The 26651-nt window shown below is 54.4% G+C and overlaps 1 protein-coding gene across 2 annotated transcripts in view; it reads left to right on the forward strand.

The window, feature by feature from the left end:
• The window catches only part of DHX37 (DEAH-box helicase 37), a 43912-nt gene that overhangs the window by 16057 nt on the left and 1204 nt on the right, over positions 1-26651 (forward strand). The window contains exons 7-26 of one of the 2 annotated variants that reach the window (XM_010368422.2): positions 1485-1581; positions 2619-2732; positions 5040-5141; positions 5353-5467; positions 6764-6859; positions 7090-7175; positions 8147-8291; positions 8957-9033; positions 9334-9566; positions 14012-14123; positions 17327-17433; positions 17583-17771; positions 20543-20667; positions 20757-20873; positions 22163-22335; positions 23899-24013; positions 24153-24290; positions 24458-24552; positions 24642-24715; positions 26514-26611. In XM_010368422.2, coding sequence (XP_010366724.2) covers positions 1485-1581; positions 2619-2732; positions 5040-5141; positions 5353-5467; positions 6764-6859; positions 7090-7175; positions 8147-8291; positions 8957-9033; positions 9334-9566; positions 14012-14123; positions 17327-17433; positions 17583-17771; positions 20543-20667; positions 20757-20873; positions 22163-22335; positions 23899-24013; positions 24153-24290; positions 24458-24552; positions 24642-24715; positions 26514-26611 — 2408 coding nt within the window. Of the gene's footprint in view, positions 1-1484; positions 1582-2618; positions 2733-5039; positions 5142-5352; positions 5468-6763; positions 6860-7089; positions 7176-8146; positions 8292-8956; positions 9034-9333; positions 9567-14011; positions 14124-17326; positions 17434-17582; positions 17772-20542; positions 20668-20756; positions 20874-21848; positions 21956-22162; positions 22336-23898; positions 24014-24152; positions 24291-24457; positions 24553-24641; positions 24716-26513; positions 26612-26651 lie in introns of those variants that run through there. The other variant, XR_004059681.1, reaches the window with a different exon arrangement.

The raw sequence follows: 26651 nt of genomic DNA on the forward strand, positions 1-26651 counted from the left end.
TGGGGGCCCCTTCTCACCCAGTGCCCTGCCTCCTCCCCAGGAGCAGCCACCACTGCCCATCTCCTGCACATCCTCCTGGACAATTCTGTGCATAGTCAGCATGCGTCTAGAAAAAGCTGCCTCATCCTCTTTTTAACTTGTTAAATATTATGAAAATGTGAGAACTGGGCATGGTGGCTCATGCCTGTAATCCCAGGACTTTGGGAGGCCTTGGCGGGCAGATCACCAGAAGTTGGGAGTTCGTGGCTAGCCTGACAAACATGAAGAAAACCTGTCTCTACTAAAAATACAAAAAAATTAGCCAGATGTGGTGGCGCACACCAGTAATCCCAGCTATTCGGGAGGCTGAGGCAGAAGAATCGCTTGAACCTGGGAGGCAGAGGTTGCCGTGAGCCAAGATCACGCCATTGCACTCTAGCCTGGGCAACAAGAGTGAGACTCCATCTCAAAAAAAAAATTGGGGGCATATGCATAAGTAAAAAGGATAGTATAATAAGCCCCCAGGTACCCAAGACCTCGTTATAATAATTGTCAACTCCTGCCCTACCCTGTTGGGTCTGTACTCTCCTCCCGGCCCCCTCCCCACCACTGTTTAGAAGCAAATCATAGATACTTTATCCTCAATATTTTGCTGTACAGATCTGAGAGATAAGGACTAATTTTTTTTTTTTTTTTTTGAGATGGAGTCTCACTCTGTCACCTAGGCTAGAGTTCAGTGGTGTGATCTTGGCTCACTGCAACCTTTGCCTCCAGGGTTCAAACGATTCTCCTGCCTCAGCCTCGCGAATAGCTGGAATTGCAGGTGCCCAGCTAATTTTTGTGATTAGTAGAGACGGGGTTTCACCATATTGGCCAGGCTGGTCTTGAACTCCTGACCTCAGTTCATCCACCCATCTCGGCCTCCCAAAGTGCTGGGATTACAGGCGTGAGCCATCTTTTGTTTTTTTTTGAGATGGCTCTGTTGTCCAGGCTGCAGTGCAGTGGTGCCATCTTGGCTCACTGCAGCCTCAACCTCTTGGGCACAAGTAATTCTCCCACCTTAGCCTCCTGAGTAGCTGGGACTACAGGTGCATACCACCACACCAGGCTAATTTTTGAATTAAGACAAGGACTTTTTGTGAAACACACACAGCTACAGTACCCCTATGATAGCTGCCAAGTCTGTATAGTCTCCAGAACACACTCCAGCCCATGTGCAGGTCTCCCCGGCGTCTCCTGGTGTAGTCGCCATCCGAGGAGGGCTCTGGCCAAGGTGTTTGGGGCCTGGCTCCTCAGTTGCCCTCAACAGCTCCTTCCCTTCCCTTCAGAAACCAGGATTCTGGAGGGGGAGAGTGGACTGGGGAGATGTCTGGGTCTTGTTTCGGGTTGCTGGTGGGCCCTGCCCTCAAGCCGCCTGCCTGCTCCATGACCTGCCTTGTAGTGGCCCCGTGGTGACAGCCCCAGCCAGGCGTGGCTCTGCCCTAAACCGAACTCTGCCCACACAGGGTCGTCTCCTACCAGATCCGGTATGAAGGAAACGTGACAGAGGAGACCAGAATCAAGTTCATGACAGATGGTGTGCTGCTCAAAGAAATCCAGAAGGTTGGTTGCAGATCCTGGCTCACAGAGCAAGGCCAGTGGGCATGGGGGCGGGGTGCTAGGCATAGCACTCCCATGGTGCTGCTGTGTGACTTTGGGTGAAGTTACTGAACCTCTCCAAGCTCAGTTTCTTGATGAGGATGTTAGTGCATTCCTCAGAGAATCATTTTGAAGTGGAAGTTGTAGAGTGCATGCTAACAGCTTAGCACAGTGGCCCGTACCTAGAAGGTACTCATGAAATGTGAACTTGTATTTTTATTATAACTGACTCACAGAGTTCACACCTTGCCCAGGGTGTACTGAAAGCCTGTGGTGTGCAGGCTCTGCCCTGTGGTGGGCCCAGACACAGCCCCTTCTTGGGAGCTTCGAGTCCAGTTGCGTTTGGTGAGGGGCAGCACCAGACTCGGAGTGGGGTGCCAGCCTCAGGCTGGGGGACAGGGAGCCGTTGGGCCTTGCGCTTGAGAAGGGGTGCGTCTTCACGGTCCCTGGCCACAGAAGCTGCGTCCCAAGTTCTTTCCGTTTGTAAATCGGAACCCGAGCTGCTGCCTCCCATCAGCGCACTTGGGCCTTGGGGAAGGGCCCCACGCTTCCTAGGGAGCCGCCATTTGATCAAGCGGACGGCACGCACGTCTGGAGAGCCTGCAGGGCCCGGGTGGGGCGCTGCTGTGTGGGGAAGAAGCTGTGCTCCATGCTGGCTGTGACATCCCCTTGGGCAGGGCCAGTCTCTCGGGGATGGCAAAGGTGATTCCAGCCCTCCTGGCTTGGAGGCCACTGGGGTGTCAGTGGATGCAGTTTGGGTCTGGATGGCCCCTGTCTGTGTGGCACCTGCTGTCCAACTGCCCACGGCCCCACCCCCCATCTCATATCCATTTCCCACCTGCCCTCTCGCCCTGCGGGCATCTGAGTTGAGCAGCTCACCTCTGAAGAAGAGCAGCTGCCTTTCCTCTCACACTGTCTCTTCAAGTGGGAGTTCTGAGACGTGAAGCAGCCCTTGGGGCTCAGGCCAGGAGGGCGGGCCTCACCCCTGGACCTCCCCCCAGGACTTCCTGCTGCTGCGGTACAAGGTGGTGATCATCGACGAGGCCCACGAGAGGAGCGTGTACACGGATATCCTCATCGGCCTCCTGTCCCGCATTGTGACTCTCCGGGCCAAGGTAGCGCAGGAGGCGGGTGCTGGGGAGCCCCAAGCCCTGGGCCCCCCCAGCTCTGTCAGAGGCTTGGGCTCCCTTCACTTGTTCCCCGTTGTACCCTGGGCCACTGCCATGAGCAGGTGCCCCAAGGACAAGGTCCTCTTGGGCCTAGGTCTAGGCCCTGTGCCAGGGCCGTGAATCTTGGAACAGCCCCTGTATGATCCCTTCCCCACCGCCCCTGGCACCAGCCTCATAAACTGGTGTCCTTCTCCGCACCCAAAGCAAGAGGCTCAGGTGAAATGTTGATGCCTGGCCAGGTGCAATGGGGCCAGGTGATGAGGCCTCTGGGCCTCTGGGATCAGCAGAGCGGATGGGCCTGCCCGGCCAAGGGTCAGACTCCCGGAACTCTGAGAGGGGCTCCCCGGAGCCTCTTTCTCCATCTCCCTGCCCCAACCTGACATGGGCCTGCTGAGTGAAGGGTGCCACCCTGGGGCTGGGCTCCATGCAGTAGGCCTGTCCCACCCTCCCGGCCAGGAGAGAGGCTTGCTCTCCACATGTGCCACGAGCCTGGCCACGTTCAAGGCCCTGATAATCGACAGTGAACAAGATACCATCTTGTTCTAACAGTTCCTGCCCTCCTGGGGCTTCCACTCAGCAAGGGTGGCAGACAGGACGCAGACTCAGAGTATGTGAGCCAGTGACGGACAAAACCGGGGGCAGTGGAGGGAGGATGTGGGGCTAGTGAGGGTTTCACCCGAAAGGTGACCTCTGAGCTTGAGTGGAGAACTGAGTGAGGGAGGGAGCGAGCAGTGTGCGTCGCAGAGCGAGGAGAAGTCTGACTGGAGGAGAGCAGTGCAAAGGTCCTGAGGCGGGCATCTGTCTGGTGCCTTTTTTCTTTTGGTAACAAGCTTTTTTGGGCTGTGATTCACATTTCATATCATTCATCCATTCAAATGTACAATTCAATGGTTTTTAGTCCATTCACAGAGTGTGCAGCTATCACCACAGTTTTACGTTTCATCACTCATCAATCCCAAAAGAAGCCCTAGGCTGGGCGCGGTGGCTCACGCCTGTAATCCCAGCACTTTGGGAGGCTGAGGTGGGTGGATCACTTGAGGTCAGGCGTTTGAGATCAGCCTGGCAAACATGGTGAAACCCTGTCTCTACTAAAAACACAAAAATTAGGCCTGGTGGTGGGCGCCTGTAATCCCAGCTACTCGGGAGGCTGAGGCAGGAGAATCACTTAATCCTAGCGGGTAGAGCTTGCAGTGAGCCGAGATCGCGCCACTGCACTCCAGCCTGGGTGACAGAGCAAGACTTCATCTGAAAAACAGAAACAAAAAGAAACCCTGTGCCTTTTACGGTTTTTTGTGGTGGTGGTTTTTGTTTTGTTTTATTTTTTTGAGGCAGGGTCTCGTTGTCACCGAGGCTGGAGCGCAGTGGTGCAATCACAGCTCACTGCAACCCCGACCTTCTGGGCTTAAGGAATCCTTTTGCCCCAGCCTCCCAAGAAGCTGGACCATGGTCACTCTGTGTGTAACCATTTGCAAATGATTTCCCACAGTGGCTGCAGAGTTCCATGGTACTTCCCCACCAGCAGTGTCAGAGCTTCCAGCTTCTCCACATCCTGCCAACACTTGTCATTTTCCATTTTTATTATTCTAGACATCCCTGTGGGTGGAAAGTGATATCTCACTGTGGTCTTGGTTTGTGTCATTAGGGAGTCTAGAGCAGCCAAGCAGCAAGGGTGAGGTGGAGTCAGGAAGGCACGGGGGTAGGGCAGAGAGGAACGGTCACTGTGGGGCAAGAGAGGGGCCTGTGCTGGGTGCCATGCCTCCCACAGAGGTGCTCTGGCCACTCCTTAGCCTCTGGGTTTGGGGTTTCCTAGCAGCAAAGGCAGCAAGGGCTTGAAGCAGAGCTCACCATGAGGCCATCAGGCATTGCTGAGCGGCCTGGGGACCAGGGAGCTCCCTCCCACCCCCACAGACCTCCGAGAATCAGGCAGCTCCTCCCTGAGCCCCCAGAACAGACACCTGGTGAATCTTGGTGTCAGGTGGGAGCTGGGTTGGGTGGGCCCCAGTCTCAGCCCACTTGCCTCATATTCCACCATCAAAGCCTAACTCTGAAAGACACCCTGGAACAAGCCACCGCCCTGGGAGCAGCATGTCCCGCTACTGACTCACTTTCTCCAAGGAGCCTTTGGCATCCAGAAAGGGGCAGAGAGTGGGGGCTGGAAACGGGGGGGCAGCAGGGCACCCTCATGCCGATTTCCCAGGCTTCAGACCCACCTGTAGTCTTGGGGCCGCAGTCACCAAGCCTGTCCTCCCGCAGAGGAACCTGCCACTCAAGCTGCTCATCATGTCGGCCACGCTGCGTGTGGAGGACTTCACCCAGAACCCGCGGCTCTTCGCCAAGCCGCCCCCGGTCATCAAGGTAACACAGGGTCCCAGGTGCTCTGTGAGCTTGGACGGCACAAGGACGCCCTGGTGTCGGGAGCCTCCTGAGAGACCTCACTTGGTCACGTGGGGTATTGACAGCAGCTTGGAGGGGGTGTTGGAAACCTTGATTCAGAGTGATGGGGAAAGGGAAGGCAGCCCTGGGCCGAAGCTCGCCCCCACACCGCGCCTTCCTGGGCGCCCCACAGGTGGAATCCAGGCAGTTCCCAGTGACTGTGCATTTCAACAAGCGGACACCACTGGAAGACTACAGCGGCGAGTGCTTCCGGAAGATTTGCAAGATCCACCGGATGCTGCCCGCAGGTGAGGCCCTGGCCAGGTCAGGGGAAAGGAGCCGCCCTTCCTAAACCCTCGCTGAAGGGACAAGTGTGGGAGGGCCCATCTCTGAGTGGCTCAGAAAAGTCCCTTGTCCCTGCTAGGCCTCGGCTTCCTCACTTCCTCCAGAGTGTTCACAACACCTGTCCTGCCTTATTCCACTCAAAATACTATGAGGCTTCAGCAGCTGCCCGATGGTGGAGTTTGCCATCTGTCCCCATCTGATAAGCAGAAAAACCCACAGGGCCCAGGCTGGTGCTGGCAGGTGACCATAGACACTGCAGGGGAACAGGCACATCCCCTCGAGAGTCACGGATACCCTTCACAGTTCTGCCTTGTCCCCATCACACCCGCTCCGTTACTCACCTCATGTTACTGAAGTGGACGTGACCTTTCTGTGTGAATAGATTGTGATCACTTCTAGCCAGAGACTTTTTTTTGAGACAGAGTTTTACTTTTGTTGCCCAGGCGGGAGTGCAGTGGCAAATCTCGGCACACTGCAACCTCCGCCTCCTGGATTCAAGCGATTCTCCTGCCTCAGCCTCCCAAGTAGTTGGGATTACAGGTGCACACTGCCACGCCCGGCTAATTTTTTGTATTTTAGTAGAGATGGGGTTTCATCATGTTCACCAGGCTGGTCTCGAACTCCTGACCTCAGGTGATCTGCCTGCCTCAGCCTCCCAAAGTGCTGGAATTACAGGCGTGAGCCACCGCGCCCAGCCTAATCAGAGACTCTTGTGTGCCAAATTCGGGCTCAAGGCTGACTTTCTTCATGTTAGGGAGGCAAGGAGCCTGGGGGTGTTTCCCACCAAGCTTGAACTCCTCCTTCAAGGAAGCTGAGGTCACCGCTTCATGATACTCTGTCCTTGCTCTGCTTACAGCCTCTCGGGGCTCCCATCCATTCTCTGGGAGACTGGGGCTGGCGGGAGGCGAGGCGGAAGCTCGGGCAGTGAGCCTTCCTGCAGCCTTGGGTCTCAGGGCAGCCACGGCGCTGTCACAAGTGTGGTGTACAGGTTTTCACTTGAGCATGTGTCTCAGGGCTTTTGGGTCTGTGCCTGGGAGTGGCGCTGCTGGGCTGTGTGGTTGCTGTGTTTGTTGAACTCCCTGGCAACAGCTCTTTCAGTCTGGGGGTGCTGCCTCCTGCTCGTCTATGTCTGTGTACCCCTGTCCTCCCGCATTATCACTTGAGCCCTGCCTCTCAGAGCAGGGCCTGGCAGGTGCCCATTGCTAAGCAAATGTTTGTGAGTGACTGATGGATAACAGAGGGGCCCGTTCTTTCCGCAGGCGGCATCCTGGTGTTCCTGACAGGGCAGGCTGAGGTGCACGTGCTGTGCCGCAGGCTCAGGAAGGCTTTCCCACCCTCCAGAGCCCGGCCACAAGGTAAAGAGGACGCCCCAACCCGCGCTCTGCCCTGAGCAGCTGGGCTTGGCCTCACACTCCCTGGCTGGGGTGCAGCTCCCGCCTCTGAGCTTCCCTCTGGGAGCATCAGCACCTTTGCCGTCCCCCACCTCACCCCCGAATAAATGGCCATGCCTTGAACAACAAAGAGCAGTGTGCTAGCGACCATGCGGGCCACACACGCCTTTCTCTCCAACCTGCCCCTTTTCCAGAAAAGGATGATGATCAGAAAGACTCAGCGGAGGAAATGCGGAAGTTTAAGAAGTCGCGGGCCAGGGCCAAGAAGGCGCGGACCGAGGTACGTGGGGGGCTGGCAGGGACTCCTGGAGAGTAAGGCTGCGTTGTCCAGGATAGCAGCCACCAGCCCCATGTGGCTGCTTAGGTTTAAGTGTAAGTGGAATAAAATGAAATTAAAAATCCAGTTCCCGGTCAGGCACAGTGGCTCATGCCTGTAATTCCAGCACTTTGGGAGGCCAAGGTGGGAGGATCGTTTAAGGCCTAGAGTTTGAGACCAGCCTGGGCAACATGGTGAGACCCTGTCTCTACAAAAACATTTTTAAAATTAATCCAGTGTGGTGGCACATGCCTGTGGGCCCAGCTGCTCAGAGGCTGAGGCAGGAGAACCATCTGAGCCCAGGAGGTCAAGGCTGCAGTGAGCCGTGATGGCCCCACTGCACTCCAGCCTGGGCAACAGAGTGAGACTCTGTCTCTGAAAAGGAAAAGAAGGCCAGGCATGGTGGCTATGCCTGTAATCCCAGCACTTTGGGAGATTTCAGATCACCCGAGGTCAGGAGTTCAAGTCCAGCTCGACCAACATGGCAAAACCCCATCTCTACTAAAAATACAAAATTAGCCAGGCATGGTGGTATGCGCCTGTACTCCCAGCTACACTGGGATGGCTGGGCTGGGAGGTGCTTTCCTCTAGCCTCTGCATGAAGGCACCGTGAGTCTTGTGGTCCGTGACAGTAGCGTAAGCACTCAGCCGTCTCCAACTTGCCTGTTGCACTACTGATGTGTCAGGCAGTGATCCAAGTACTTCACATGTGTTCACACAACCCTCCCACCAGCCTGAGAGACAAGGTCTGTGATAGTCCCCATTGTTTAGGTGGGGAAACTCAGACAGGAAGAGATAGTTATGTGGCCTGCCCCGGGTCACACGACCCGTGGGTGTGAACCGGGTCTTCCACATGAGGGCATCTGTCTTCCTGCACATGCCTCATCCTCACACCCAGGGTCCCTGCAGCCCGGGTGTCTATGTGTTTGCCGTAGGTGCTGCCCCAGATCAACTTGGATCATTACTCGGTGTTGCCGGCAGGTGAAGGCGATGAGGACAGGGAGGCAGAAGTGGACGAGGAAGAGGGGGCCCTGGACTCCGACCTTGATCTGGACTTGGGGGATGGCGGGCAAGATGGAGGTGTGTTCCTAGCCCCGCTTCCTGCTCACGTTCATTAGCTCTGCCCTAAGGCTGTGCCCAGAGCCCTTGTGGGCCCCGTGGGGGCTGGGGTTCTAGCAGCTTTGTCCTCGATGCTTCCTGAGTTCTTTGAAACTGCCCGGCACGAGGAGGCCTGGAACATTTGTCATGCTGAATGTAGTGGGGCCTGCCAACCCCTTTGCTGACAGGTGCAGGTCTCCAGGGCCCCGGAGTGTTGCCCAGCTCCGTGTGCTCGCAGGGGCCCCTGAATGTAGATGGACCCAGTGCCCTGCTGTGCCCAGCCAGGGGCTGAGTGGGGCAGCAGAGGGTACCCCAGTACTGGCTCAGCCTGAGCCTATCACAGTGCTGCCAGGACACGAGGAGCAGAGTCAGGCCCCCAGGATCCATGCCAGGGGTTTGGAGGAGGAGACTGTGCAGCACAGCAGGGGTTCAGATCCGGCTCAGGGCTGTAGAGACTAGAGAGCCCCTGGGAACCTCTCAGCAGTCCCCCCAGGTTTGGCCTGGCTGGTCCCAAGGGGAGCCACCTCAGCAGGGCAAAGAAAGGAGCTCTGGTGGAGCAGCCTACGGGTGCAGGGCAGCTGTGGTTGGCTCCTGCCTGTGAGCATCTGTCCTGGCCCGGGTGCCAGTAACCTCTGCTTTCCCTCCAGGTGAGCAGCCGGACGCCTCCCTCCCACTCCACGTGCTCCCGCTGTACTCTCTGCTGGCCCCAGAAAAGCAAGCACAGGTAACCGTGCTGGGCCGGTGCCCAGCTTTTGGGGCACTTTTAAGGACATTGCAGTGAGGTTAGTCAAGCCCTTGGTCCTCTCCATCTGCTGTTTGACCAGCATCCCCAGAGTTTTGAGGAATATTGAGGTAGTTTTGGAGAACAGGGAACACTCCTGCAAGGCACTGGGTCCCAGATGGGATGGCTTGCCCTTGCTACCTCTCCAGCACACTAGCCTGGCTGGTTTTGTCCTTGGACCTCCATTCTATGATTTCTTTCCCGATTCTGGTGTTTTCCTGCCATCCCCTCCCTGAATCCTAGGTCTTTAAGCCTCCACCAGAGGGGTCTCGGTTGTGTGTTGTGGCCACCAACGTTGCCGAGACGTCTCTTACCATCCCTGGCATCAAGTACGTGGTGGACTGTGGGAAGGTCAAGAAGCGTTACTACGACCGCGTCACCGGCGTGTCCTCCTTCCGTGTCACCTGGGTCTCCCAGGCATCAGCTGACCAGCGAGCGGGCAGAGCGGGACGGACAGAGCCCGGCCACTGCTACAGGTGGGTTACCCAGGCTCCTCCTCAGGGACGTTGGTGCCGCCTTGCAATAGCCACTGAGGAACAAGGGAAGGACACTGACCCCACCTCCATCTGTAGCGCATCCCATGTCCTGCCGGGCCCCCGTGACTTTGGGGTGCTCCCCAGCCCTGTTGCTGGCTTTCAGATACTCACAGTATTTCTTTTTTTTTTTTTCTTTTTTTTGAGATGAAGTTTCACTCGTCACCCAGACTGGAGTGCAATGGCGCGATCGCGGCTCACTGCAACCTCCACCTCCTAGGTTCAAGCAATTCTCCTGCCTCAGCCTCCTGAGTAGCTGGGACTACAGGTGCCCACCACTCCCAGCTAATTTTTGTATTTTAATTTTATTTATTTATTTAAATTTTTGTATTTTTAGTAGAGACAAGGTTTCAGCATGTTGGCCAGACTGGTCTCGAACTCCTGACCTCAGGTGATCCACCCACCTCTGCCTCCCAAAGTGTTGGGATTACAGACGTGAGCCACCGCGCCCGGCCTACTTGCACTCTTTCTTTTTTTTTCTTTTTTTTATTTTTTCAAGACGGAGTCTCGCTCTGTCGCCCAGGCTGGAGTACAGTAGCGCAATCTCAGCTCACTGCAAGCTCCACCTCCCAGGTTCATGCCATTCTCCTGCCTCAGCCTCCCAAGTAGCTGGGACTACAGGCGCCCGCCACCACGCCCGGCTAATTTTTTATTTTAATTTTTTTTTTTGTATTTTTAGTAGAGATGGGGTTTCACTGTGTTAGCCAGGATGCTCTCGATCTCCTGACCTCGTGATCCGCCCATCTTGGCCTCCCAAAGTGCTGGGATTACAGGCGTGAGCCGCCATGCCCGGCCCACTGTTTCTTTATTCTGCTACTGTGGTCAGGGCCAGCTCTTGAGTGCTGTTTGTTTTGTTAACAGCTTGATCAGGATATAATTCACATACCATAAAGTGCATAATTTTATTTTATTTTATTTTATTTATTTTTTTTTTTTGAGACGGAGTCTTGCTCTGTCGCCCAGGCTGGAGTGCAGTGGCCGGATCTCAGCTCACTGCAACCTCCGCCTCCCGGGTTCACGCCATTCTCCCGCCTCAGCCTCCTGAGTAGCTGGGACCACAGGCGCCCGCCACCTCGCCCGGCTAATTTTTTGTATTTTTAGTAGAGACGGGGTTTCGCCGTGTTAGCCAGGATGGTCTCGATCTCCTGACCTCGTGATCCGCCCGTCTCGGCCTCCCAAAGTGCTGGGATTACAGGCTTGAGCCACCGCGCCCGGCCCAAAGTGCATAATTTTAAAGCGTACAATCCAGGAGTTTTTAGGACAGTCACAGAGTTCTGCCACCATCACCACAATCAATGTCAGAACTTCCCGTCAACCCAAAAAGAAACCCCGTGGCCATTGCGGTCACCCCCCATTCTTCCCCGCCCCAGCCTGTGGCAAGCACCAGTCCACTAGTTTGTGTCTCTAGGGATGTGCCTGTTGAGGACAGTTCAGATAAATGCAATAAAGTCATACAGGGTGTCGCCCCTCGTGTCTGGCCTCTGCCGCTCAGCACGGTAAGTTTTCGAGGCTCACCGCGGGTGGCCGGTGTCAGCACCCCGCTCCTGGCCATGGCTGAGTGATATCGCACCATACGGATGTGCCAAGCTTTGTTTGTCGGTTCATCAGCTGGTGGATGTTTGGTTGTTTTCACCTCGTGGCTATTGTGGATAGTGCTGCTCTGAACACTCAGGTACAAGGATGTGCCTGACTCCGTTTTCATTGCTCTTGCAGTGGAACCTAAGAGAACCGCTGTGCCGTACGGTAACTCTGGGTTTAACTTACCGAGGAACCACCAAACTGTTTTCCACAGCAGCTGCCCCATTTTACATGCCTACCAGCAGTGAATGAGGGTTTCAGTTTCTTCACATCCTCACCAACACTTTTTAATTTTTTTTTGAGATGGAGTCTTGCTCTGTCACCCAGGCTGGAGTGCAGTGGTGCAATCTCAGCTCACTGCCACCTCCGCCTCCCAGGTTCAAGCAGTTCTCCTGCCTCAGCCTCCCAAGTAGCTGGAGTGATAGGCATGCATCACCATTTCCATACAATTTTTTGGTTTGTTTGTTTTGTTTTTGAGACTGAGTCTCGCTGTTGTCAGCCTGGGCTAGAGTGCAATGGCTCAATCTCAGCTCACTGCAACCTCTGCCTCCAGGGTTCCAGCAATTCTCCTTCCCCAGCCTCCCAAGTAGCTGAGATTACAGGTACCTACCACCACGCCCAGCTAGTTTTTGTATTTTTAGTAGAGATGGGATTTTACCCTATTGGCCAGGCTGGTCTCGAACTCCTGACCTCAGGTGATCCACCTGCCTCAGCCTCCCAAAGTGCTGGGATTACAGGCATGAGCCATGGTGCCTGGCCAATTTTTTAGATTTTTGGTAGAGACAGGGTTTCACCATGTTGGCCAGGTTGGTCTCGAACACCTACCTCGGCCTCCCAAAGTGCTGGGATTATAGGCATGAACCACCGCACCTGGCCAGCACCAACACTTATTTTTAATATTTTTGTTTTGCTGGGGTTTTTTCTGAGAGACAAGGTCTCGCTCTGTTGCTCAAGCTGGAGTTCAGTGGCACAAGTATAGCTCACTGCAGTCTCTGCCTTCTGGACTCAAGCATTCTTCCCGCCTCAGCTTGCCACGTAGCTGGGAGTAGAGGCACGTGGCACTGTGCCTGGCTTCAGGTGTTTTGTTTTGTTTTGTTTTAATGTGTGACTATGTCACACAGCCCTGCCGAGGTCCTGAGAACATGTGCCCCGACCTCCCCCACCCCCACTTTTATTTATATGAAAGCTTCAGTATTTTTGAGCCTAGCTCTCCTAGTGGGTGTGAAGTGGTATCACAGTGTGGATTTGGTTTGTTTCCCTAATGGTGGCCTCTTTTCATATGCTTACCGGCCCGTCATGCATCTTCCTAGGGAACTGCCTATTCAGATCTTTCACTCGTTTTTTAATTAGGTTATTTGTCCTTTTGTTGTTGATCTGTAAGAGTTCTTTAGGTCAGGCCCTGTGGCTCCCAGCACTTTGGGAGGCCAAGACGGGCAGATCCCAAGGTCAGGAGTTCAAGACCACCCTGGCCAACGTAGTGAAACCCTGTCTCTACTAAAAATAAAAAAATTAGCTGGGCATGGTGGCATGCACTTGTAATCCCAGCTACTTGGGAGGCTGAGGCAAGAGAATCACTTGAACCTGGGAGGCAGAGGTTGCAGTGAGCCAAGATCACGCCCCTGCACTTCAGCTTGGGCGACAGAGCAAGACTTTGTCTCAAAAAAAAAAAAAAAAAAAAGGCCAGGCACGGTGGCTCAAGCCTGTCATCCCAGCACTTTGGGAGGCCAAGACGGGTGGATCACGAGGTCAGGAGATCGAGACCATCCTGGCTAACACGGTGAAACCCCGTCTCTACTAAAAAATACAAAAATCTAGCCGGGCGAGGTGGCGGGCGCCTGTAGTCCCAGCTACTCGGGAGGCTGAGGCAGGAGAATGACGTAAACCCGGGAGGCGGAGCTTGCAGTAAGCTGAGATCCGGCCACTGCACTCTAGCCTGGGCGACAGAGGGGGACTCCGTCTCAAAAAAAAAACACAGAAGTTCTTTGTATAACCTAGATATTAGATCCTAGTCAGATGTGTCATTGACAAATATTTTCTCCTAATCCATGTGCTGTAATTTGTGTGTGTGTGTGCACGCGCGCGTGTATGCACATGTATGTAATAAATAGCTTTATTGCTGTCCCTTTTGTCAGGGCTACATGTTAATTACAAAAGTAGAAAATTTAGAAAATTTACAAAGAAAACCAGTAAGAAGTAACTGTTGTTAAAGTGTAGAGTGCTATGCACCATCCCCTGTTTTAAGTACTCTACAAGGAAAAACACCTTTTCTTTTGGTTTTGAGATGGGGTCTTGCTCTATTGCCCAGGCTGGAGTACAGTGGTGCCATCTGGCTCACCGCAACCTTCGCCTCCTGGGTTCAAGTGATTCTCCTGCCTCAGCCTGCCGAGTAGCTGGGACTACAAGTGCATGCCACCATGCCTGGCTAATTTTTGTATTTTTAGTAGAGATGGGATTTCCCCATGTTGGCCAGGCTGGTCTCGAACTCCTAACCTCAAGTGATCCATCTGCCCCAGCCTTCCAAAGGGCTGGGATTGCAGGCGTGGGCCACTACACCCAGCCCGTGGAATAATATCTAATTAATTTTCACCAATTCCCTACGAGGCAGCAGCAATTTGAGCTGCATTTCACAGGTGAGGAGAACGAGGCAGGAAGAGGTAAAGCACTGTGCCTGGTGTCAGGTCGGGATCCAGTCTCAGTGGCCGTGGCTGAGTTTTGCGTTTGTTGTCCTGGTTTCTCTCTGCCCAGGCTGTATTCATCTGTGGTTTTTGGTGTGAGTTTTGTGTTTGTTTTCCCGGTTTCTCTCTGCTCAGGCTGTATTCATCTGCGGTTTTTGGTGATTTCGAGCAGTTTCCTCCTCCAGAAATCACCCGGAGGCCTGTTGAAGACTTAATCCTTCAAATGAAGGCTCTCAACATTGAAAAGGTCAGTTGCTGCCGCCAGTCCCGCTCTGAGCCACCCCATTGGGCCACCTCCCTTTCCCTGAGGCAGGGAGCCCAGAGCTGGGCCTGCTGGTGTCTGGCCTGTGGCAGCCGCTTACATGACAGTGCATCAGTAGGTGCTCCTAGGGCTTTTGGACTCCTGTCACCGTTGCCTCCCTAATGCTGTGTCCCCTGTGGGCACCCAGGGGATGGCTGCCTAGAGTAGAGGCAGCAGGGTCCCGCACGCTGTTCGTGGACCATCTGTCCGTGGGGTGTGCAGAACATGCTGCTGGCTCTTCCTGGCTGCAGCCTTCTCCGACCCAGTCCTCCAGTGGAGGGGGGATCCCTCTAGGGTCACCTCCCCTCTCCCTGCTCCAGGGCAGGCTGAGCCAGGCAGTGCCCCGTGCCACGCTGCTTGCTGTCCTGTGGGCATTCAGATCACCATTTAACTGATGAGGAAACAGAGGCAGGGAAGTGAAGGTTTTTGTCTAGGGACACACATCTAATAAGCAGTAGAACCCACATGGTCTTCTAGTGCCTTTTAAACATCTGTGCTCACTGATTTTTCTGGATGTTAATATGTTCAAAATTATAAAAAACTTTAGATACTTGAGATCATCAGGGAGAAGGTGAAGCCTGTCCCACTGTCCACCATTTGTGACCTGTGTCCCAGTTATGTTTCCAAACACATAACATCCTGTGCTTTATTATTGTGGTTGTCTGAATATTGTGTGATATTTTACAGGCTACTTTGGGCTTTTTTCACCTAATAAAAATCATGGGTATGGGTGCTGGCCGGGCATGGTGGCTCACACCGGTAATCCCAGCACTTTGGGAGGCCGAGGCAGGTGGATTACTTGAGGTCAGGAATTCGAGACCAGCCTGGCCAACATGGTGAAACCCCGTCTCTACTAAAAATAAAAAAATAAAAAATATTAGCCAGGGAGGCTGGGCACGGTGGCTCACGCCTGTAATCCCAGCACTTTGGAAGGCCGAGGCAGGTGGATCACGAAGTCAGGAGTTCAAGACCAACCTGGCCAACATGGTGAAACCCTGTCTGTAGTAAAGATATAAAAAATTAGCTGGGTGTGGTGGCACACACCTGTATTCCCAGCTACTCAGGAGGCTGAGGCAGGATAATCACTTGAACCCAGGAGGCAGAGGTTGCAGTGCGCTTAGATTGCACCACTGCACTCCAGCCTGGGCGACAGGGCAAGACTGCGTCTCAGAAAAAAAAAAAGGCCAGGCATGGTGACAGGCGCCTGTAATCCCAGCTACTTGGGAGGCTGAGGCAGGAGAATCACTTGAGCCTGGGAGGCAGAGGTTGCAATGAGCCAAGATCATGCCATTGCACTCCAGACTGGGAGACAGAGCAAGACTGTGTCTCCAAAAAAAAAGGGCTGGGTGCGGTAGCTCACAGCACTTTGGGAGGCCGAGGCGGGCAGATCACAACATCAGGAATTCCAGACCAGCCTGGCCAATATGGTGAAACCCCGTCTCTACTAAAAATACAAAAATTAGACACTACAGGTAGTGGGCACCTGTAGTCCCAGCTACTTGGGAGGCTGAGGCAGGAGAATTGCTTGAACCCGAGAGGCAGCGGTTGCAGTGAGCCGAGACCGTGCCATTGCACTCCAGCCTGGACGACATAGCAAGACTCCATCTCAAAAAAACAAGAATAAAAGAAAAAGAAAAACATCATGGATGCCAAGTATGTGCTGGGCGCTCTGTATGTGTGACCTCAGGTTATCCTCCCAGCCACTCTAGGAGGGAGTTGCTAGTGTTATCGCCCCATTTTCCAGATGAGGAGCCTGAGGCACGGAGACAGGCCTGATTGTGGGTCACAGGGATAAAACGTGTCAGGGCTGGGCTGGGAGCTCAGTGTGGCTGGGAGCACTGTCTGGAGTGCCTCCCACAATGACATCAAGTCCCCTCTGTAGGAACTGTGCAGTGGCTTCCCCTGGCTCTTGAGTCAGCTCCAGAGCAGGTCCCCACCTGCCTTCCCCCAGTCCTGGGTTCCTAGCGTTCCCGCCCTACCTGCGTGCCTGCTGTAGGCTCACCACCCCGCCTCTAGCTTTATTGAGATAGAGTTGGCGCACCACATAGTCTCCCGTTGAAAGTGTGCGGGTCAGTAGTTTCCAGTGTGTTCACAAAGTTGTGCAAACACCACCATGACCATTTTCATCACCCCAAAAAGAAAGCATGTCGCCTTCATCTGTCACCACCTCCCAGCTCCCTGGCCCCTGCGCCCACTCCTCTCTATGGATTTGCCAGTTTGGGACATTTCATGCAGATGGAATCCTGCAACATGTGGGCTTTGTGCCCGGCATCTTTCCCTGAGTGTGATGTTCTCAAGGTCCATCTGTGGTGTAGCGCGTGACACTGCTTCATTCCTTTTCGCGACTGAATCATAGTCCATTTTATGGATGGACCACGTTTTGTTCATCCACTCCTCCATTGAAAGACACGTGGGTTGCTTCCGTCTTTTGGCTATTGTGATAAATTTATTCACATTATTATTATTATTATTATTATTATTATTATTTTGAGATGGAGTCTCACTCTGTCACCCAGGCTGGAATACAGTGGCGTGATCTCAGCTCACTGAAACCCCCGCCTCTCAGGTTCAAGTGATTCTTCCGTCTCAGCCTCCCAAGTAGCTGGGACTACAGGCAAGCGCCACCACGCCCGGCTAATTTTTGTCTTTTTAGTAGAGATGGGGGTTTCACCATATTGGTCAGGCTGGTCTCGAACTCCTGACCTCAGGTGATCTGCCCGCCTCCCAAAGTGCTAGGATTACAGGCGTGAGCCACCGCACCTGGCCAATTTATTCATATTATGCCTCACTGACTACCTGTGGCCCCTCCTGGTCAAATGACGCTAAGTCCTCATGAGTGTAACAGCATGTTTAAAAACAAAAACCAAAAAAATCACCCAGTGGAGGCAAAGCACAGCCCTCAGTGCCTAGCCAGTGCTTAGGATGTGTTTTTGAGTGAATGGATGATGTGAGTGAGTGAAGGAGGCTTTGGGGTTCCATTGGGACCTGGCCTTTGAGGGTGCCCCCGCCTCCTGTGTCCCCACTGGCATGAGCTGAACCCGGAGAGAGTGGGTGGGGGGAGTGCCTGCTACAGATGGAGCAGGAGCACCGGACTTGCTTCTTGGCATTCACCGTGTCCCTGCTGTGTCTCCTCGTGTCTCGTGTCCCAGGTCATCAACTTCCCCTTTCCGACGCCCCCCTCCGTGGAGGCCCTTCTTGCTGCCGAGGAGCTGTTGATCGCACTGGGTGCCCTGCAACCGCCCCAGAAAGCAGAAAGGTAGGGCCAAGAGATGCAGGACCCAGTTCCTGTCCTGTTCGAGGCCCTCTCTCCCCTTTGCTGGGCCTGAGCTGCCTCAAGCGTGGGGCTTCCCAGCTCTGGCTCCAGAGCTCCTCTCAGAGCACCGCCACCACCACCTCCATCTCCAGGGTGAAGCAACTGCAGAAGAACCGGCTGAGCTGCCCCATCACTGCGCTGGGCCGGACCATGGCCACGTTCCCCGTGGCACCCCGCTACGCCAAGATGCTGGCGCTGAGCCGGCAACACGGCTGCCTGCCCTATGCCATCACCATCGTGGCCAGCATGACGGTGCGGGAGCTGTTTGAGGAGCTGGACAGGTGCGAGGTTAGCAGCTGGGTACTCAGGGCCAAGCTCAGTCCCGACAGGGGCTCCAATCTGAGAGCCGACCTGCACCCCGGCTTCCTAGGGAATCACCGGCTTGTTGGGTGGCCTCCTGCAAGACCCTCATTCTCTCTGAGCCCTTCTGTATTCTGATCTCTGCAGTGGCCGTGTTGGTCCCTGTCTGCTGCTCCTTATACATCGCATGAAATAGACTAGGAGGTGGGGGGTCCGCCCGATCATCAGAGGGTCATAGATTCCAGAAAAAGGACACTTTGAGTGAAACCATTTAAAACACAGACCAAAATAGGGAAAGGCAGTACCCTTGAAAAGTGCCACTAAGGCCAGGCGCGGTGGCTGACACCTGTAATCCCAGCACTTTGGGAGGCTGAGACTTGAGGTCAGGAGTTTGAGACTAGCCTGGACATGGTAAAAGCCCGTCTGTATAAAAAAATACAAAAATTAGCCAGGTGTGGTGGCGCATGCCTGTAATCCCAGCTACTCGGGAGGCTGAGGCATGAGAATCATTTGAACCCAGGAGGTAGAGGGTTGTGGTGAGCTGAGATCGTACCACTGTATTCCAGCCTGGGCAACAGTGAGACCCTTCTCTAAAAAAAGAAAAAGAAAAGTGACACTAAGACTGTGAAAGTATGTTGAAAGTATGTTTAGTGCATTGTATATTTAACAAAATTTACTTACAGATTATGACTACATGCTAATTCTTAGAATGAACAATTATTTAATGATTTCCTGGCATCCTGTGGCGTAGATCTGCCTTTGGCAGCTTGATGATAAAAGGGGTCATTTCTGCAGAAATTTCTGGAAGCAGCTTGAGTTTCTCAAGGGCTTCGTGAGTCTTCAGCGTTCACATCATTCCTCCTGAAACAGCCTTTCACGCCATCAGTTTTGACCATCTCTGCCTCAGTTGTGAGCCAGGCTTCTGCTGCCACCATGTCTCGTCGACTGTGAATGGTGCAGCCAGGCCCACGATGTCACTTCATTGACTCTGTGAGCATCTGCATCTTGTGCAAAGCCTGCTGCTTGCTTCCCTTAGGGTCAGTCTGCCTGTGTTTGGACCATCTTGTCAGATAACAGAGCAGACACTAGTTGGGAAGGCAGTTAGGTGGACACTGGGGAATCTTTTGAGATTTGGATGGTTTTTCTTTGTTTATCCTCCTCCACCTCCCCTCCCCAGTCTCACCCACCCTAACCAGGAACTTTGCTTTAGGCCACGTCACTGCATGGGCCATTCCATACCGCAGCCACCAACCGCACGTGGTCTGAGCCTGTGAAATGTGGCAATTACGGCAACAAACTGACTTAAAACCTTACTTATTTTTAATAGTTTAAATTTAAACAGCCACATGTGGCTAGTGGCCACCATATTGGTCAGTGCAGTTCCAGACCTTTCCCTGTGCTCTGCACGGACAGAGATTTACTTCCAGGAAATGAGACCAGCCTCAACACGGTGAAACCCCGTCTCTACCAAAAATAAAAAACCAGGCGTGGTGGTGGATACCTGTAATCCCAGCTATTCATCAGAATCCCTTGCGGGGAATAATAGGGTTCTCTGGAGAAACAGAAAGTAGTGTCCGCTTCAGTCGGGGTCTGAAGGCATAAGAACCAGGAGCGTCAAGGGCAGGGAAGACCCAGCTCACGCAGTCAGCAGAGCCCGAAGTCACACCTCCTCTGCCTACTTGGGCCCTCAGTGGATCGGATGGGGCCCACACCCACACTGGGGAGGGCAGTAGCTTTACGCTGGTCACCAATTCAAAGACACACCCAGAAATAAAGCTTAACCAGCTATCTGGGCATCCCTTTGCCCAGTTAAGTGGACACAAAATTAACTGTCACATGTAAGGTCTTGAAAACCGAGGTGTCTTGGCCTCTGCGCAGATCCCCTGATCAGCATCTCCTGGTCCCAGCATCTCTAAGACTGCCTGCCCAATGCTCGTGTCAAGGCTCTATAGCATGGTGACTGAGAGCTCAGGTCTGGTTCAAATCTCCCTCTGCCATTCTGAGCTGTGTGGCCTTAGGCAAGTGACTGTACCACTCTGAGCTTCGTTTTCTCCATCTGGAAAATGGGGATGATGATGATGATGATGATGATAATTGGATTGTTGGTAGAATTAAATGAGTTAACACAAGCAAAGCTCTTTGAGCCGTGCCTGACACATATGTAAGTATTAGTATTATTTTCAAGTTTGGAAGCCACTGACATCATTCATTTATCCAGTCCACCTTGGTGGCTATTTAAGCAGTTAGCAGAGCTTTTTTTTTTTACTTAAAAATGGTGCAGTGGCCGGGCGCGATGGCTCACGCCTGTAATTCCAGCACTCTGGGAAGCCGACATGGGTGGATCATGAGGTCGGGAGATTGAGACCATCCTGGCTAACACGGTGAAACCCTGTCTGTACTAAAAAAAATACAAAAAATTAGTCGGGCGTGGTGGTGGGCACCTGTAGTCCCTGCTACTTGGGAGGCTGAGGCAGGAGAATGGTGTGAACCTGGAAGGCAGAACTTGCAGTGAGACGAGATCGGGCCACTGCACTCCAGCCTGGGCGACAGAGCGAGACTCTGTCTCAAAAAAAAAGAAAAAAAGCAACGGTGCAGTGGTGGTGAATTTTGAGCTGGACCTTAAAACCTTAATTACATTCATTGGTGACCCCACAAGGCCTCTGAGCCTGTCCTGATGAATAAAAGAGTTCCCCCCGCTGAGGCCCTGAGTGCAGCTGGGACCCCAGCCCGGACAGTATGTGTGTGTTTGCAGACCAGCAGCCAGTGATGAGGAGCTCGCCAGGCTGAAGAGCAAGCGGGCCCGGGTGGCCCAGATGAAGAGGACCTGGGCAGGGCAGGGGGCTTCTCTGAAGCTCGGCGACCTCATGGTGCTGCTGGGTTAGTGCCCTGCCTGGTGGAGGGTGGCGGGGGGTCACCCAGGCATGGGATGGATCAGAGAGAGAGCATGCCCCCTCTTCGTCCCCTAGGTGCTGTGGGAGCCTGTGAGTATGCCGGCTGTACGCCCCAGTTTTGCGAAGCCAACGGGCTGCGGTACAAAGCCATGATGGAGATCCGGCGCCTGCGGGGCCAGCTGACCAGCGCAGGTACGGCCCCGTGCTGGCATATGCTGCTGCACCCGGCAGGCACCCTGACCTGGGCACTTGAAATGTTTAAAAAAGTGATCCATAGAGTCCATGTTTGCACACTTGCTATGCACCAAAATGTTTTTATAACCCTAAATCAATACTTGGGGAGCTTTTCCAGGCACGAGGAAATGTGCACACGAGCAGGGCACTAACAGATTCCAGCTGCCAGCCTGCGCCTTCCCCCACCAGGTCGCCTCTCAGTTTCACCTTTTCCCTGGTGAACTCCTGCCATTTTCCATCACTGCTCTGGCCTGGACTCTCTTCCCTCCCACATGTCCCCCAGACCCTTCTCATGCAGAAGGATGAGGCCTTGCCCTGGACTCCACCTCAGCTCAGCAGCACAAATACTTCCTGCCACCAACACCCAGGGAAGCTTGAGAGGAAGGAAATGTCCTCCAACATATGGCAAGAGGACCGTGCATAGAGAGGGCAGCCTGGACACTAGGTCTCTTCTGGGCAGGCCACATTCTTTTATCCAAGGCTAGTGGGGAATTTGCCTTCCATTCAAGGAGATCCCAGGGTTTGATGCCAGAATTGATGGCTCTCTTCCAGCCGATCCTTCTCCCAGCGCCAGGTGCATGGTGGTGGCCCTGTCACTGTGCTCTGTGTCCCTCTGGCTGTGGCTTTCCAGAACAGCCCCATTCCAGGTGCAGCAGCTCAGAATTGCAGTCAGCCTCCAGATAGCGCTGGTTACAGTGGCTTGGTGACATTAGACCTTTATTGTTGCAAGGAAGAGAAGCCACTGAGTCAGCAGCCCAGGGTGTTTCTCTGCTGCTATCCTCCTGCCATTCGCTGTGCCTTCCATCGTAAGGTCACCTCATGGGCTGAGGAGGTAGTTGGAGGCTTAGTCGCCTCTGCCTTCCAGGCAGGAGAAGGAAAGGACGAGGCCGGGGCACCCACCGGCTGTCCTTTTCCTGTGTTGAACGTTCCCAGGAATTCCAGCCACAACTTCCTTCTTCACATCATGGACCAGAACTGAGTCTGAGGCCACGTGGGTGTCGGGGGAGGGCCGTCTCCTAGCAGAATGCTCTGCTGACCAGGCAGGATATGGGGCTTTGTTCCAAGGGAGAAGGAGGGGATGGGGGACGGCTGCAATCCTGCCTGCTGGAGGCTTTGGGTCCTGCTGGTGGCCTCTGGGGAGTGGCTGAGGCTAGAGCACTGAGCATGGTTGGGACTTTCTAGGAGGTCAAGGCAGAGCTGGCCCCAGGCCTCACCACCACCATCCTCACTCTTGGTTCTCCCCTCAGTCAATGCTGTGTGCCCAGAGGCTGAGCTCTTCGTGGATCCCAAGATGCGGCCGCCCACCGAGAGCCAGGTGACCTACCTGCGACAGATCATGACGGCCGGACTGGGGGACCATCTGGCCCGCAGGGTCCAGAGCGAGGAGCTGCTGGAGGACAAGTGGAGGAACGCCTACAAGGTGGGGCCCCCACCGTCTCCCTGCCCGGGTAGCTTTGGGCACGGTCGGGGCACCTGGCGAGGGGCAGGCAGGCTGGGCCCTTGGGGTCTTGGGGAGGCCTGCCCCCTCAGTTGTGGGTCCCCACTGAGGAAAAGTGGGGCTTGCAGTAGAATCACATCTTCCTTGGTTAGTTTCTCCCAGCTTTTTTTTTTAGTAACAGTTTAATGGAGATAGAATTCACACAGCATTTAAACTCTTTTTGGGTTTTCTGTTTTTCTTAGAAACAGGGTCTCGCTCTGTTGCCCAGGATAGAGTGCAGTGGCACAATCATAGCTCACTGGAGCCTCAAACTCCCAGGCGCAAATAACGTTCTTGCCTCAGCCTCCTGAGTAGTTGGGACTAATTTTGTTGTTGTTGTTTTGTTTTTTGAGACAGAGCCTCACTCTGTTGCCCAGATTAGAGTGTAGTGGCGCAAACTCAGCTCACTGCAACCTCCACCTCCTGGGTTCCAGCCATTTTCCTGCCTCAGCCTCCCAAGTAGCTGGGATTACAGGCATGTGCCACCATGGCCAGCTAATTTTTGTGTTTTTACTAGAGAAGGGGTTTCATCATTTTGGCCAGGCTGGTCTCAAACTCTTGGCCTCAAATGATCTGCCTGCCTCAGCCTCCCAAAACGCTGGGCTTACAGGCAGTGTTACCCAGGCTGGTCTTGAACTCCTGGCCTCTAGCAATCCTTCCACCTTGTCCTGCCAAAGTGTTGGGATTACAGGTGTGACCCACTGCATCTGGCCTGCATTTAAACCCATTTAAAGTGTTCAATTCAGTGGTTTTTAGTATTTTCACAGAGTTTTGCAACCATTAGCATAGTTAACTTTAGAACATTTTTATTACCCAACAAAGAAACCCCATACCTGTAAGCTGTGAGTCCCCAGTTCCCCTTCACCGCCATTTTCATGATCCTGCTTTCCGTCGGTGGATCTGCCTGTACTGGACATTTGGCATGAGTGGAATCTTAACATACATGGCTTTTCGTGTCTGGTCTCTTTCACTTAGTTTGATGCTTTCAAGCTCCATCCATGCCATGGCGGGCGTGGGTGCTTCCTTTTTTGGGGGGGGATGGAGTTTTGCTCTTGTTGCCCAAGCCAGAGTGCAATGGCATGATCTCGGCTCACTGCAACCTCCACCTCCCAGGTTCAAGCAGTTCTCCTGCCTCAGCCTCCCGAGTAGCTGGGATTACAGCTGTGCACCACCACGCCCAGCTAATTTTTTGTATTTTTAATAGAAATGGGGTTTCACCAACATGGTGAAACCAGCCAGGCTGGTCTCGAACTCTTGACCTCAGATGATCCACCCACCTTGGCCTCCCAAAGTGTTGGATTATAGGCATGAGCCACTGCACCCGGCACTTCCTTCCTTTTCATGGCTAGATCAGACTCCGGTGTGTAGATGGGCCGCGTTTCCTGGCGGATGGAACACTCTCCCACTTTTGTGGCTGGAGTGGATATTCAGTCTCCTGGGTTGAGAGTATGCAGAGACCCTGGGCTTGGGTTCCTTCCTGACCACATCACTCTCCATTCTCTGCAGACCCCTCTCCTCGACGACCCTGTCTTCATCCACCCCAGCTCCGTCCTTTTCAAAGAGCTCCCCGAGTTTGTGGTCTACCAGGAAATCGTGGAGACCACCAAGATGTACATGAAAGGTGCTGAGGCCTGGGGACAGCCCCTTGTCCCCCGGTGGTGGCTCTGATGGGGGTGTGGCTGGGACCCTGGGGCAGAGACATGGGAGCCCCTCCCACGGAGGGTGCCGCTGTAACCCCAGCTTCCTCCCCCGGCCCCCAGGCGTCTCTAGCGTGGAGGTCCAGTGGATCCCGGCCCTGCTGCCCTCTTACTGCCAGTTTGACAAGCCCCTGGAGAAGCCAGCCCCTACCTACTGCCCCGAGCGGGGGCGGGTGCTGTGTCACCGAGCCAGCGTGTTCTGTGAGTTGGGGCGGTGTCCCAGGCAACTTGAGCCTCCCGCAGCCCTGGGCTTCTCGGACGCGTGGCCCTGTCCCCTGCCCCGGACGTGTGTGTCTTGGGTGGGGCAGGGATGGGACTCAGCGGTCAGCTACAAGAGGGTCCCTGGCGCACTGACTCCTGTCCTCCAGATCGCGTGGGCTGGCCGCTCCCCGCCATCGAGGTGAATTTTCCAGAGGGCATTGACTGCTACAAGCACTTTGCCCGGTTCCTGCTGGAAGGACAGGTAGGTGGCACAGCGGCTCCAGGCCCTCATCTCAGGTACCGTGGGCGGCAGCAGCCCGGGCCTCACCCCTTCCTCTGGTCTCTCATCAGGTCTTCCGCAAGCTGGCCTCATACCAGAGCTGTCTGCTGTCCAGCCCCAGCACCATGCTGAAGACGTGGGCCAGGTACTGCCTTCAGTGGGAGCCTTGCAGTGGGCAGGAGGGGTCAGAGGCCTGAATGACCTCCCCAGGGCTGCCGGGACAGAGCACCACACACGGGGAGGCTTAAAAGATCCGAAGCGTGTGCTCAGCTGTGAAGGCTGCAGGGCCACGCTCTGTGCAGTGGCTTTCGGGGAGGGTCCCTCTTACCTCTGCCGGCCTCCTGGGCTTGTGGCCACATCACTGCAGTCTCTGCCTCCATCTTCATGTGGCCTCTCTCTGTGTGTCTCTAGTCTCCCTCCCTGTGCTCTCTCCTTATAAGGAACCAGTCATCGGATTCAGGGTCCACCCTACTCCAGGGTGACCTCTCCTTAACTTAAAAGGTCATTTGCAATGACCCTCTTTCCATATAAGGTCACACGCTGATGTTCTTGGTGGGCATGAATCTGGGGTAGGGGAGACACTAGGCAGCTCCCCGAGAGCTGCCAGGTTTCAGTGGGAGGCATCCTGGCCCTGGGGACTTCCTCCCAGCAGAGCAGATCCCTGCCCCATCCCGCCCACCACCTCTGCTTCAGGGCTTACCCTTGCCCTCCACCTCCTCCTTCTGCTCTCCTCCTGCCTGTGGTCCAGACCCACAGACACCTCCCCCTTCCTGGGACTGGCGGAGCCTATGGTGCAGGGGTTTGGAGCACTGGAGGCAGATCTGAAGGTGCAGGCAGGTGCCAGGGACTCAAGATGGGGTGTGGGGCACAGCACCTGCTGCTGGGCTGTCAGGAGCAGCGTCAGTCACCCAGCTCACATTTTCCAGTGTGGCCCTGTCCCAGGCATGTTCTCGGGGCTGGGATACAGACACGGTCTCTGTCCCACAGTGGCGTCGCTCGGCCCCAGAGGGACAGAGCAGGACATGAGTGAGGCCTCGATGGGCTTGGGGTGGAGTGTGACTGGGCTGGTCGGGGAGAGCCTCACTGGGCAGATTCAGAGGAGGCAGGGCTGGAGCTGGGCACAAATCTGGAGGAAGGTTCTAGATGAGACAAGTTGCATGCACAGAGCAGCCTTGGTGGGCAAGGAATGTGGACCAGAGGCAGCCAGGGTGGATGGGAGGAGTTGGGATCTAGAGCCTTCTGTCCCAGGATGATTAGGGGAAGGGGACCCTTTGCCTTCTCTTTTATTTTATTATTATTATTTATTTTTTAGAAGGCCTGTCTAGAGAATTTGGGTTTTTTTGCTTTTGAGTTTTGTTTGTTTGCTTGTTTGTTTGAGACAGAGTTTTATTCTTGTTGCCCAGGTTAGAGTGCAATGGCGCAATCTCTGCTCACTGCAGCCTCTACCTCCCGAGTTCAAGTGATTCTCCTGCCTCAGCCTCCTGAGTAGCTGGGATTACGGGCACACGCCACCATGCCCGGCAAATATTTTTGGATTTTTAGTAGAGATAGGGTTTCACCATGTTAGCCAAGCTGGTCTCGAACTCCTGGCCTCAGGTGATCCACCTGCCTCAGCCTCCCAAAGTGCTGGGATTACAGGCGTGAGCCACCACGCCCAGCCAATTTGTTTGTTTTTGAGACAAGGTCTTGCCCTGTCACCCAGGCTGGAGTGCAGTGGTATAATCATGGCTCACTACAGCCCCCAACTCCCGGGCTCAAGGGATCCTCCTACTTCAGCCTCCTGAGTAACTGGGGCTACAGGTGCATGTCACCATGCCCAGCCAGCTCTTCACCCTCCGGGGTGGGGCTGGTGGGGTGGTGATGCCTGCCCTGTTTTCAGGCCCCCAGCAGCAGCCAGTCTGTGCCCTGGCTGCCTGCCACCAACCTGCATCCCTGCCCCACAGGCTGCAGCCCCGGACGGAGAGCCTCCTGCGAGCCCTGGTTGCAGAGAAGGCTGACTGCCGTGAAGCCTTGCTGGCCACTTGGAAGAAAAACCCCAAATGTGAGTTTGACCAGGGCCAAGGGGTGGAAGTGGACGGGAT

This window comes from Rhinopithecus roxellana, chromosome 10, assembly GCF_007565055.1.
Source record: "Rhinopithecus roxellana isolate Shanxi Qingling chromosome 10, ASM756505v1, whole genome shotgun sequence".
Taxonomy (NCBI): Eukaryota; Metazoa; Chordata; class Mammalia; order Primates; family Cercopithecidae; genus Rhinopithecus; species Rhinopithecus roxellana.